General features: G+C 41.8%; 1 protein-coding gene across 1 annotated transcript in view; it reads left to right on the forward strand.

Moving 5' to 3' along the window:
- The first annotated feature begins 1,148 nt into the window (after nucleotides 1-1,148).
- Nucleotides 1,149-14,274, forward strand: part of AVEN (apoptosis and caspase activation inhibitor) — a 160,121-nt gene continuing 146,995 nt past the window's right edge. Inside the window, exon 1 of the mRNA XM_020285938.2 lies at nucleotides 1,149-1,517. Coding sequence (XP_020141527.2) covers nucleotides 1,269-1,517 — 249 coding nt within the window. The 5' untranslated portion in view covers nucleotides 1,149-1,268. The remainder of the gene's footprint in view (nucleotides 1,518-14,274) is intronic.

A 14,274-nucleotide genomic window follows, 5' to 3' on the forward strand; every position in this document is an offset into this window, starting at 1 on the left:
CAGTTTAACATTTCTTCTTTGGGCCTTGACCTTGACCCTTTCACTGCACTCAGCAATACTGTACAGTAATCATCTGTTTACAGGATTATCTTCCTTGTGGGTAGTGAGCTACTTGAGGTCAGGGACGATGTTTTTTTCTTTTTTAACTTCAGGGCATCACAACGTGCCTGACTCATGGTACACAATTAGAAGCAATGAACAGTGCTAACTATATATGGCTATAGGAAAGGACTAGAAAAGTACTGGCAAGGAAGAAAACCTTCTTTTGCTAGGCTCATGTTTTAGCCCTTGCTTTCATTATTTTCATGTGGTTTCTGTAGTACAAAGTAAAAATGGCTTCCATGCACCTGTATAAAGCAACTGTTCCCCTTCCCTTCTCCTTGGTTAGAAGAATGGACTGGAGTGAGACTGCTTGACTTAGAAGGCCAGTTCCACCACTGCCTACCTCTCTAGGGTTTTTACCTTATCTGCAGAATAAGGATAACAGTACTACCTACCCTCACAGGGCTGTTATGAAAATTGAATACTCATGTGCTCATGTATGACCTATATAGCTGCAACAGCAGTCATTTCTAAAAAAGTTCTCCTGAGGACTTAGAAGCCCCTTCCAGCCATCTCCCGATTTTGCACTGTTCTCTCTACTCCCGGTTGCAGCACTCCACCTTTCACCTGCGACACCCATCCCTTTTTAACATCCCTACCTCCTTCTCAACCCTGACCTGACTTCAGTATAATTTTTAAACATTACACATTCATTCTTGAAAATCAGAAGATTAAATAGAAGAAAAAAAATTAACTCACTGGAAATCTCAGCAATTAGCCACTGCTAACATTTTGATATATACTTGTTCAGACCTTTTCTATTTTCTTTTTTTATTATTATTTCAGCATATTATGGGGACAGACCTTTTCTTATGCAAAAATAAGCCTCAAGTTTTTTATTTTTTACAAAAACGAGGTCATACCGTACAGACTTTACGACTTGTCCCTTTACTCACCACGGCCCCACCCGCCCATCTCCGGTGCTTTGAGGCGTACCCTACAGATCCCCCGCCAGCCCGGCCGTCCCTCCGCGTCCCCAGCCTTCCCGGTGCCCGGGTTCGCGCCCCGCCCCGCCGCCGCCGGCTCCCACCCCGGCCCAGCACCCCGCGCCTCGCCGCCACCGGGGCCGTTCGCTGCCTGCTCCTCCGTGCGCCGCTTCCGGTGGGGCCAGGGCGTCTCCGCGGCGGCCCGGCTCCCTCGCGCGCAGCTCCGCCGGCGGCGGCCCGATGCAGGCGGAGCGAGGAGCTCGGGGCGGCCGCGGGCGGCGGCCCGGCCGCGAACGGCCCGGCGGAGACCGCCACAGCGAGCGGGCGGGAGCCGCCGCGGCGGTGGCGAGAGGCGGCGGCGGCGGGGACGGCGGCGGCCGCAGGGGTCGCGGCAGGGGCTTCCGCGGCGGCCGAGGAGGAGGCGCCCCGAGAGGCGGCCGCCGGGACCGCGGAGGCCGGGGAGGTCGGGGCGCCGGGGCCAGCGCGCCGGTAAGAAGCGACGGGTGGCGGGGCCGGGGCCCCGTGGGACCGGGGCAGGCGGGGCCGGGACCGTGGGTCCAGACCCGCGAGCCGAGAGCCGCGGGCGAGCGTGAGGGCGCGCGCGACGAGGGCTGCGGCGGCGCCTGCGCGGGACGAGCGGAAGGCGGCGGGGGCGCGCGCCCGGGTGTGCACGTGGCGCCCGGCGCTGCCTCCCAGCCGGGCTGGAGCAGGCGGTCCGGTGACGGCCTTCCCCTGCCTGCCCCGCGGGCCCGTGATGGTTGAGGGCCCAGAGGCCGAGGGAGGCGCGGCCAGGGCTCGGTCTCTGGGCGCCGGGACCAGGGCAGCCTCGCCCCAGAGGGCCGCATTCCTGTTACTAGGAGGGAAGGGCTTTTTTGGTCAGTTTTGTTCACTGCCTATGCAGTGCCTGGCATACGGTAGGCGCATAGTGAAACTGTCTAATGAAAGAATTTCCTCTACAAACTGGACTCTAGTATTTTGGGGCGGGGCCAGGTGCATAGTTATCTTTTTAATAGCGTGGTTCTCTTTTATTATACATGCATGTGTAGAAATCAGGGGTTACTAGGCTTCGTTTTGAATTTTCAGTCCTAAATGAGCAGTCAGGTTCTGCGTTCTAATAGCAATATCATCAGTCTTATTCACAGATTCATGAAAGGAAATTTCTCAGAGATTGGAACAAGGGATTATATATATGTGGGCAAACTCTTATGCTACTTACATTTCAGTTTAAGGAGTTTGATTACTGCCTTTTTATGAGCCATTCTGTTATTTTAATAGTTGTAGTACAAGACAGTCTTTATATATTCTGAATTCTTATACATGCAAATTAAAAGATTCTTTTTTTTAATGCAGCCCTGATACTAAAATATTTGCAGTATCTTAAGGGCATAGTAGGTAAGATATCTCTAAAGATGGTAGTTGTATCCAGCAATACAGAGTTGGAAAAACTACTATAAAACTTTAAGTGTAACAGACTTAACCTTGTTAGGATTAAGGTAGGTAATAAGCAAAACTTGAGTGAGGTATAGAGACATTTTTAGGGTCAGTTTACCTCTGAGTTTGAGGAACTAAATGACAGAAACTAAGACCAACTTAGTGTCCACTATTTATCACATTTTGTCTTTATAGCAAGCAACTCTTATGTACATACACACACAAGCTTTATTTTTATAGGTTAACTCACTTGCTTAAGCTTTCACAGCTAGTGGTAGAGCTGGGATTTATGCCAACCTGCCCTTGAATCAACTACATTTTACCTCTTACATTTTTCTGAACCAGTCACCACTTTACCTAGGATAAAGTAGCCAATCATTGGCTGCAGGGATCATGCTTTAATAGTAATTGTAGTAATGGTAACTTTGATACTAACTGTGGTGTCTAGCACAGAAAGTCTCTACTAATGAGTGTCTACCTTGTTGAATTGAGTGAAGGTGCTTCTGTCGTCTTCATCTCTGTTGAACTAAATTAAGTAAAATGATATGTCATTTAGAGAGAGAATAATATAACTTTAAAAAAATTTGAGCAAATATTGTAATCCATTCTATTAAAAATTTAGGCTTTTATCTGTTGTTGGGATGGTCTTAAAAATTCCATCATTTATTCATTTTTTTTTTCTTTTTAAAAGACCTGCTCACAGAAAAAAATTCCATCTTATACTGTATTTAGGGCTTTCTCACTTTACGGTTTAGTGATTAAATGTGTAGGTGTATGTAAATGCCTGGCACAGTGCTGTGGCATAAATGACAGCTGCAGCCACCCTCACCATTTTTATTTTTTTCTTTTGCCCTATAATTGCATCAGAAACTCACCATTACTTCATTAGGTTTTTGCACCAAAGCTAGAGGAAGCAATGTAATGTTGGGCAGGTTATTCTTTCATTTTGGTTTGGGTTGGTGGCCTCTGATGATCCTTGCACTTCCCACATTCTGAAGTACTGTTCATATTCAATCCTGCTAAGAATCCCATTCTTGGTGTCCGAAGATTAAATGGGACAAGATCGATTGACCTTCCTGAGGCTTCTTTGTTCTCAAATCCCGCAAGGGCGTACTTAAGCATGTTCAGGTTCTAACCAATTTGCTTCAGGCTTGTGAAAAAAGGGAAAATGCAGTCTAGAGGCTGTCATTTGAGATTGAGCTTTAACAGGCTCTCAGTCTCTACCTGGCTGACATGATGCAGGTGACTCCTTTCAGAAACAATGAAAGAACAAGTGCCTTAGAAACCTGCCAGTAACTTTGATTTGACATAGTTTCTTCTTCCAAGTTCACACTAAACTTGAACACAAAGTTAGAGATACCCTTTTACTGAATGAAATGAAAATTTCCAAAGGATCTAGTATTAATAACTACTCAGGCAAGGGATTTGTGTTATTGTTTAAAGCAAAAGTTTGGCCAGAAAAAAAATGGTTTTCCTTAGTGCAGCTATAAACAGCTATCTTATCTTTTATTAGATATAGTTTTAAAATGAATATGAAAGACCAAAGCAGGAGGATCACTTGAGGTCAGGAGTTTGAAACCAGCCTGAGCAAGAGTGAGACCCCGTCTCTACAAAAAACAAACAGTTTTTGCCATTTTTTAATAGTGTTACTATCTTTGCTTTAGACTGTTGCTATGATGGGAAAGGGCAAGCTCATAATTCCATACCACTGGCCTATGTTTCCTGGGGGACTAGGTACTAAGTCACTGCTGCTTTTTTCATGTTTTTTCCAGAAAAAAATTGTGATTACTTTTCACAGCATTGTGCAAGTGACCTCTAGAGAGGTTGTGTAGGTCTTTTGATCCTAACCATACCACGGCATGACTTACTAGTCTTTTCCTAGAAATTAAGTGGTTGTAAAGGTGTTTTCTATGAAGATGTCCCTATTTCTGATGCACTTTAAATATCAAAGGGAGAAATAAAGACCATACTGATATTTCTATTTTGTAGAAGCTATCAATTATTAGGGCACTGGATTAATTTGCTTTTAAATTTTATTTTCCTTTGTTAGAAGCCGTGTTTGTGGCAGGCAGGGGTGGGTGGCATAGGGGGTGGTGAATTTCCAAGAGTAAATGCTGTAATACTTTTTCTTTTGGATGGAAATAATCAGTAGCTTTGTTGTTCTGAACATTTTCTTTAAAGGTGTTATGGGGCAGTGCATGGATAATTGTTATGGATAATATTTCACTTTTGAGTGGGTTTTGTCAAAGGATGTTGAAAAACGTACAAACTGATGTGTGTATTTTATCCTGATGCTGCTGGGATGCTGCTGTTATAATTCCACCTACCTTATCTTGTCAACCTTAAATTGCTTAAAAGACAATTTCTGTGAAGAACAGTACTCCCAAGGATACTGTTTCCTGCCATCCATCTTACATCATTGGTATGTGAAAATGGCATAAAAATTTCAAAATATAATAGAATATTATAAAAATTGTTGTAAAAATTGAATCCTACCTTTGAGTTCTGTTGCCATTAAGGACTGATACAAATATATCTGATCCATATTTCTTTTTATTTTGAAAAAAATTTTAAAAATTTATTTATTATTTTCTGTGGAAACCTGGTCTCACTATTGCCCAGGCTGTTTTGAATTCCCGGCCTCAAATGATCCTTCCCAGTTGGCATCCCTAAGTGCTGAGATGATAGGCGTGAGCCACTGCACCCAGCCTGACCCATATTCCTTTAGTACTAAGTCAAACTTATATTGAGGGACATTTTAATATTAGCCTAAGCAAACATTTTTTATTCTTTTTCTTTTTTTTTTTTTGAGACAGAATCTCGCTTTGTTGCCCAGGCTAGAGTGAGTGCCGAGGCGTCAGCCTAGCTCACAGCAACCTCAAACTCCTGGGCTCAAGCAATCCTGCTGCCTCAGCCTCCCGAGTAGCTGGGACTACAGGCATGCGCCACCATGCCCGGCTAATTTTTTCTATATAAGTTGGCCAATTAATTTCTTTCTATTTCTAGTAGAGACGGGGTCTCGCTCTTGCTCAGGCTGGTTTCGAACTCCTGACCTCAAGCAATCCACTTGCCTCGGCCTCCCAGAGTGCTAGGATTACAGGCGTGAGCCACCGCACCTGGCCACAAACATTTTAATATTAACCTAAGCAAAAGCATAATTAAGATGGCAGGGCTGTTACAAAAATCATATATATTCTTTTGGATTATCAGTGCTTTGATTCCTCTAGTTCTGTATTTAGCTGTGCAAAGTTACTAATGCTGAGAGACTTTGTTATTGGATGTATATTCTGCGAAACAAACATAGTCATTACATTAAGATTTCTATAATTTCTGGCTTGAAAGGACCATTAACAGCTACATTTTGGGAAAATTAAAAATATTTAGCTAATATTCATGCTTAAGTTTAATGCGGTGTGAATTTCATTTTGTGTAGGGGATTTAGAATTTATAGTTCTATTGTGAATCTAGAGTTTACATTCTGGTGAGCTGGATTCATGATATTGAGCACTGGGATATGCCAACATCATTTTTTCCTTTTTCTACAAAGCCAATAAAAGAAACGTGTCTTTGTTTAAAATTTGGGCTAAAGACTAGTCTTAACATTATTGAAGAAATCTTAATCCCTGTTACAGATACACAAACTTCAAGTCCTTCCAAGGAAGTTATGATTTTTCTGGAAATAAAACTTGCTGAAAAAATACTGAAAAAAGTATTATGCCAAAAACAAAGCTTGGCTTCCTATTTTCCCTTACTGTTCCACACCCCCTTTCCCAAGTGTGTTTTGTTTTGCTGCTGCTTTCTTGTTTAATGTCAGCAATACTATGATCGTGTAGAACAACTCCTAAAGTTTTAACACAGTATTTGTTTGTTTTCTCTTCTTCTAGTGGTCAGCCAAGGGAATCATTGAATTAAGAAGTAGCCAGCAAATATTATTTTAAAAGCATGTATCATATGTTATGTACCTTGGAAGGAAAAAATAAGCAGACAAGTTGATTTGGTTTTCATTTCTACAACATGGAAGTCTGCTTAAAGTAGAGGGTTTTTAGACAGAGTTGGTGGTGGCAGTGGGGGTGGGGAGGGTTCAGGTTTGAGCCTCAGTAGTTTTCTGTTTGGTGACCTGGGCGATGGAGGACAGTGGGGTGTCTCCCTTAGTGGGTGGCACCACTGTGATTCTGTGCAGAGGGGGATCTCTGAAAACTTAAGGATTAGAGTTGAAGAATTATGGACGAATAGCAATAATTATTTCAAGTAGATACATTTATAGACAGAAATAACTGGGATATAACCTCTCAACACTAAGTAGGTATTCATCTTTTTGACTATCCCCTTTCTTTCTCTCCCTATCTTTTTCTCCCACTTTTTTCCTCTTTCCTTTAGGGGAGAGGTATATGGTGTTTTTTTCCTCTTTCCTTCAGGGAGAGGCATATGGTGGTCAATACTGTGTGTTTTGGAGCCCAAGACTTGTTAGAATCCTACCTTTAAACTCTTAGTTACTAGTTGTAAAATCTCTGGAAAATTACTGGCGTTTCCTTAACCGTAAAAGGTGTGTCTACTTTACACAGTTGTTGTAAAGACTAAAATTAGATGAATACAATAAAAAGTAGTTATTATATTTATAGTCTCTCTGCTACTGTGATGTCCTTTTCACACAGGGTCTTCTTATAGTGTGTAGGTCAGATGCAAATGACACACTCATTCATACATACACATGGACATATGTGTTTAGAATATTTAAAATTTGATTATTTATTGAATAAGATATTCTCTTTTTTGCATTTAAAATTTCTCTAAGTGCCTTGAAGCATCAAGTCTACCAGCTTTTGCTGAGGTGTTCTCTCTGGGTTGGGGTTCAGTGCTCTGGTAGGAAATTCACAACTCTGCCTTAGTCTTCACTTCCTCCCTGCTTAGAGCCTTACAGGCAGTCAGAGGTGAGAGATTAGGGCCTTCTCAGCTTTTTTCTGGGCATGGCCACACCTTGATGATATGGTTTGAATGTTTGTCCCCTCCAAATCTCATGTTGAACTTTGATTCCCAGTGTTGGAGGTAGGGCCTAGTGGGAAGTGTTTGGGTCATGGGGGCAGATTCCTCATGAACGGCTTGGTATCCTCCCCACAATAATGAGTGAGTTCTTGCTTTAGTAGTTCACTCAAGAGCTGGTTATTTTAACAGAATGTGGGAACCCCTTCTCTCTCTCTTGCTTCCTCTTGTGCCATGTGATGTGCCTGCTCCCCATTTACCTTCTGCTGTGATTGTCAGTTTCCAGAAAGCCCTCACCAGAAACAGATGCTGGCACCATGCTGCTTGTACAGTCTGCAGAACCCTGGGCCAAATAAGTCTCTTTTCTTTATACATTACCCAGCCTCAGGTATTTTCTTTATAGCAATGAAAAATGGGCTAAGTCGCTTGCACACATAAATGGCCTAGATTCCCAGGAATATATTCAAGCTTTACAAAGCCCTCTTGAACATTCTGTTCCTCAGTTTTTCCTTTTAAGTTTTTTGTCAGTCTTTTTTGATTCTCACCTGATATCACTGACTCAGGTTGCTGTGATTTTAAACCTTTGCTGCTGATTGTTTTCAGCAAACTCTCTGGTGATAGGCCTGTTTGCATAGAGTGAGTTCTGAGACTGGGGGAATAAAGACAAGGGCTGAGAATGGAACTTTTCACAGAGCTGCCAGAAGGGCTAAACAGTGACAGCTTTCTGGGATTGGGGCAAGCTTTTCTGCTCTCTCCAGGGGCTGCAAGGCTGCTGCTTTCCATAGTCACCATAGTTGTGAAGCTGTTGGTTTTCAAAGATATTGCAGAACTGGGTAGAGTAAGATGGGGGAATAGGGCAAGTTGCTGTTAATACTGAAATTTAGCTATTTTTTTGTTAATAAATACTCCTTGGGTTTTGACAAGGCTTTGGTTACATTTCAGAATTTTGAAAGAGTTGATTTTGACAATTTTTGGCAGTGTTCTTGTTGGTTTTGTGGCAGAATGGGTTTTCAGAGGTTCTTCCTCTGTCATTTCATGGGACGGTTTTCATCTGAAGATTTCAGCACCTGATTTATAGTTTACAGTTTCTTACGACATGCTGGGTGATGTCAACTTATGTGTGCTTGACACACACTACATTGTGATCTCTATTATATGATTTCTTCAATTAAAATTTGTCTCTCTCTCTACATGTCTCCCCATGTTATCAAATTAGTCTTTATTGCCTTTCCTGCTCTTTAATATCACAGAGGTTAAAAGTTATATCCTGAAGTTAAAAGTTTCATGTAAAAGTTTCATTCTACTGTTAAGTAGCAGAAAAATACCATGAGGAAAATAAAAATTACATTTAATATCATCATCCAGAAATAACCATTATTTATTTTATTTTTTTTTTTGAGACAGAGTCTCACTTTGTTGCCAAGGCTAGAGTGAGTGCTGTGGTGTCAGCCTAGCTCACAGCAACCTCATACTCCTGGGCTCAAGCAATCCTCCTGTCTCAGCCTCCCGATTAGCTGGGACTACAGGCTTGTGCCACTATGCCTGACTAATTTTTTCTATATATATTAGTTGGCCAATTAATTTCTTTCTATTTATAGTAGAGACAGGGTCTCGCTCTTGCTCAGGCTGGTTTTGAACTCCTGACCTTGAGCAATCCGCCCATCTCAGCCTCCCAGAGTGCTAGGACTACAGGTGTGAGCCACCGTGCCCAGCCAGAAATAACCATTGTTAACATTTTTGTTTGTTTGTTTGTTTGTTTTTTTGAGACAGAGTTTCGCTTTGTTGTCCAGGCTAGATTGAGTGCCATGGCATCAGCCTAGCTCACAGCAACCTCAAACTTCTGGGCTCAAGCGATCCTACTGCCTCAGCCTCCTGAGTAGCTGGGACTACAGGCATGCGCCACCATGCCCGGCTAATTTTTTCTATATATATCAGTTGGCCAATTAATTTCTTTCTATTTATGGTAGAAACGGGGTCTCGCTCTTGCTCAGGCTGGTTTCAAACTCCTGACCGGGAGCAATCCACCCGCCTCGGCTTCCCAGAGTGCTAGGATTACAGGCGTGAGCCACCGCGCCTGGCCCCATTGTTAACATTTTGATCTATATTCTTTCCTCACAACTGGAAAGATGTTACAGACTTTTTTGTTCTCATAGACTTTTTTTTTCCCTTTTTCTTTTTGGTAGAGATGGGGTCTTGCTCTTGCTCAGGCTGGTCTTGAACTCCTGAGCTCAAATGAACCTCCCGCCTCAGCTTCCCAGAATGCTAGGATTATAGGCATGAGCCATTGCACCTGGCCTTGTCATAGACTTTTTTTTTTTGAGACAGAGTCTCACTCTGTTGCCCAGGCTAGAGTGCTGTGGCATCAGCCTAGCTCACAGCAACCTCAAACTCCTGGGCTCAAGCAATCCTTCTGCCTCAGCCTCCTGAGTAACTGGGACTATAGGCATGCGCCACCGTGCCCGGCTAATTTTTTCTATATATTTTTAGTTGACCAATTAATTTCTTTCTATTTCTAGTAGAGACAGGATCTCGCTCTTGCTCAGGCTGGTTTTGAACTCCTGACCTTGAGTGATCCTGCCGCCTGAGCCTCCCAGTGTGGTAGGATTACAGGCGTGAGCCACGATGTCCAGCCTGTCATAGACTTTTTTTTTTTTTTTTTTTTGAGACAGAGTCTCGCTTTGTTGCCCAGGCTAGAGTGAGTGCCATGGTGTCAGCCTAGCTCATAGCAACCTCAAACTCCTGGCTCAAGCAATCCTCCTGCCTCAGCCTCCCGAGTAGCTGGGACTACAGGCATTCGCCACCATGCCCGGCTAATTTTTTGCATATATATATTAGTTGGCCAATTAATTTCTTTCTATTTTATAGTAGAGACGGGGTCTCGCTCTTGCTCAGGCTGATTTCGAACTCCTGACCTCGAGCAATCCGCCCGCCTCGGCCTCCCAGAGAGCTAGGATTACAGGCGTGAGCCACCGCGCCCGGCCTGTCATAGACTTTTAAGTAAAAAAAGATCATATGATATTTATGTGAAAATTATATATGTATGCAGTTAAAACTCTGAAAGGATATAAGAATATATATCAGGCCGGGCATGGTGGCTCACGCCTGTAATCCTAGCACTCTGGGAAGCCAAGGCGGTAGGATTGCTCGAGGTCAGGAGTTTGAAACCAGCCTGAGCAAGAGCAAGACCCCGTCTCTACTATAAATAGAAAGAAATTAATTGGCCAACTAATATATATAGAAAAAATTAGCCGGGCATGGTGGCGCATACCTGTAGTCCCAGCTACTTGGGAGGCTGAGGCAGGAGGATTGCTTGAGCCCAGGAGTTTGATGTTGCTGTGAGCTAGGCTGACGCCACGGCACTCACTCTAGCCTGAGCAACAAAGTGAGACTGTGTCTCAAAAAAAAAAAAAAAAAAAAAAGAATATATATCAAACTGTTAGTCTGTGTTTGGAGTGGGAAAATATAGGGATTATGTGGAACTTTCTCTTTTCCTTTATTCAGGTTTTTTACAGTTGGGTATTATCAGAAACATAAATATATTCCGTTTTGAAAGGAGGATTCAACAAATATGCTGTGATTATACAATAAGAGAAGACAGGTAGGCAAGACGATGCATATAAAAATAGTAGGGATTATCTGTGGGTGGTGGGATTATGTGTTGTCATGCACTGTGTAAGTACAAACACAGGCTTGGTGGAGCAAGGGGATCACTTGAGTTTGGACGGTTGAGTGCCTTGTGCTTCTTGCCTTCACTCTGTCTCTGTCTCTCTCTCTCCCCCTCCTTCCCCCTCCCCACCTCTCCCCCCAAACCTTTAAGATTAAATGGTGGCTCTGATGGCCCTTTATCTGTAAACACTTCAGTGTGTATTTCCTAAAAGCAGGGAAATCTCTTAAATAACTATAGCGCAATTATCTGAATCAGAACATTAACATCACTATGATGTAGTTACCTAACATTACAGAGATTTCATCAATTGACCCAATAATGTCCTTTATTAGGCTTTGAATTTTGAGGCAATGCTATATAGATGCAGGGACACTTAGAGATTATTCACTATGGCAGTTACCATGGCATCCTGACTACCGCAGTCTATTTCTCTTAAGTTACTGTGGTTGAGTTCTCAGCTGCCTGTTTCCCGCTTGTTTTTTATTCAGCTTGGTTCTCTAGACTTATCAGTTTTATGAGCTACCTGAAATTCTTTTAGCAAATTCCTTTTCTGCCTAAATTTGCCAGAATTGTTTTCTATAGTTTGCAACCAAAACTCTAGTAAATTACATTTCCTTCTGACACTTTTCATATTTCAAAATCTTATTCATCTTCACATGCTCACCTCAAATACCGCCTTTCTTGGTGGTGCTCCAGATTTTCCTCAGTTAGCAATTTTGTACTTTGTAAATATAGCACTTATTTTCATTCTGTATTTTATTATAGTTAAATATTTACTCAGATGCCTGCTTTCTTAATTGTAAGCTCCTTGAAAGCCTGTACATGATACAGCACTGATTTTTAGAAAGAGTTCAATGTTTGTTTAATGTGATAGCTTTAGAAGGTAATTTAGAAGGCAAATGGGGTGAACCTAGAGAAAGGGTGTGTTTTGAGGCAGTGTCATTTTGGGTGTACAGGTAGAGGAAGCCTTTATGTTTCTTTTGCCTTCCTGGCACTATTTGGAGTACCTTTTTTTGGTGGTTGACAGCTCACTAACTAAAAATCCATTGCTGTCCCAAGGGCCAGATTTATACAAGAGCTTAAAATTACATTGGATTTTATATTTTCCTTCTTCTAAGTCTATTAAGCTTTCCAATTTAATACAAACCACAGGCTTTTTAAACTGTGAGAATAAAACAGAAATTATAGTACCCAGAGGTTTATATCTGTAGAAACCCTTTTTACTATTCTGTTCTCTTTTTATCAGTTCTAAACTCATTTGTTTTATGTATCATGCAAGCTTGATTCATATTTTGACTGTACTTTGGATTCCTTGCCACTTTTACCTTTGCCATTTTTTGGGTCAATTATTAAATTAAAATTTTACATATAAAATTATATATAATTTTTTTTCTGTTATCTGACCACATAATTCGTAAATAATTTTTAATTCATACTTTTAAAAAAACAATAATTGAGGCCAGGCGCGGTGGCTCACACCTGTAATCCTAGCACTCTGGGAGGCCAAGCAGGTGGATTGCTCAAGGTCAGGAGTTGTAAACCAGCCTGAGCAAGAGCAAGACCCCTGTCTCTACTAAAAATAGAAAGAAATTAATTGGCCAACTAAAAATATTTGGAAAAATTAGCCAAGCATGGTGGCACATGCCTGTAATCCTAGCTACTTGGGAGGCTGAGGCAGGAGGATTGTTTGAGCCCAGGAGTTTGAGGTTGCTGTGAGCTAGGCTGATGCCACAGTACTCTAGCCCGGGGAACAGAGTGAGTCTCTGTCCATCCCCCTACTCCCCCCAAAAATGATATTTGAAATGTAGATTCCACAAGAAATTTTAGTGTTTATTCTTTTTGCTTTTTTCTTAACTCTTTCCTAAATAGTTTAAATTTTGACCAAAATTTATTTATAGTGTGCTGTGTTTGTTCTATGTATAGTATAATGAAATTAGAGAAATTATTATTATTTTTAACCTAGCAGAGAAGAATGAAAACATACCAGATTTTTAGTAGTATTCCTTTATGGCTGTTAAATTAGATCAGTACTAACCTGGGACAGAGTATTTCTTGTGCCTCAATGTTGTTATTATTATTAATTTTGTTTCTTTTGCCAAATAGAAATCATAGGTTCTTTATTTGCTTCAAACGGATGGTGGAAACATAAATTAAGTTGCTTAAAATATTTAAACATCTACGTCAAGCTTTTTGGAGGTAGGCTTCCTAATGAAACTACCTGTATATACAGAAAAAACCCTTTAAACTATGTTTTATAAAAAAAGAAAAAGCATTGAGCTGGGTGTGGTGGCTCATGCCTATAATTCCAGCTATTTGAGAGGCTGAGATGGGAGGATCACTTGACCCCAGGAGTCTGAGGCTGCAGAGTGCCATGATTGTGCTAATGCATTGCAACCTGGGCAACAGAGTGAGACTCCATCTCTTAAAAAATGCATCAATCATACTCAGATTGACTGAATTTGGATACTCTTCTATTTTCTTGATAGGAGTTGATAAATCCATAAATGAAGCAATTTGACATAAAAAGTTAGCCTGTGGCCCAGCAATTCTATATCTGGCAATTTGTTTCACAGATATGTCTGAATAAATTAGCAAATAAACAAGCAGAGGATTGTTCATTACAGCATTATTTAGTATAGGGAAACAACTTCCTAAATCTCTTTGAAGAAGGACTGGTTGGCCAGTGCGGTGGCTCACGCCTGTAATCCTAGCACTCTGGGAGGCTGAGGTTGGCGGGTCGTTTGAGCTCAGGAGTTTGAGACCAGCCTGAGCAAAAGCAAGACCCTATCTCTACTAAAAATAGAAAGAAATTAATTGGTCAACTAAAAATATATAGAAAAAATTAGCTGGGCATGGTGGCGCATGCCTGTAGTCCCAGCTACTCGGGAGGCTGAGGCAGGAGGATTGCTTAAGCCCAGGAGTTTGAGGTTGCTGTGAGCTTGGCTGACGCCACGGCACTCTAGCCTGGGCAAGAGTGAGAGTCTGTCTCAAAAAAAATAAAAAAAGAAGGACTGGTTAATTATGGTTATGCCTAGGCAGAAGAATACCATGCAGCTGTTAAAGAATGGGGCAGGTAGGAAAAAATGTTCAATGTAGAGGGAAAAAGTTACTTCACAAAAGGTAGTACAGTATTATTCCATTTTCATACATGTGTTTAGAGCATTTCTGGAA

Source organism: Microcebus murinus, chromosome 6 (genome assembly GCF_040939455.1).
Source record: "Microcebus murinus isolate Inina chromosome 6, M.murinus_Inina_mat1.0, whole genome shotgun sequence".
NCBI lineage: Eukaryota > Metazoa > Chordata > Mammalia > Primates > Cheirogaleidae > Microcebus > Microcebus murinus.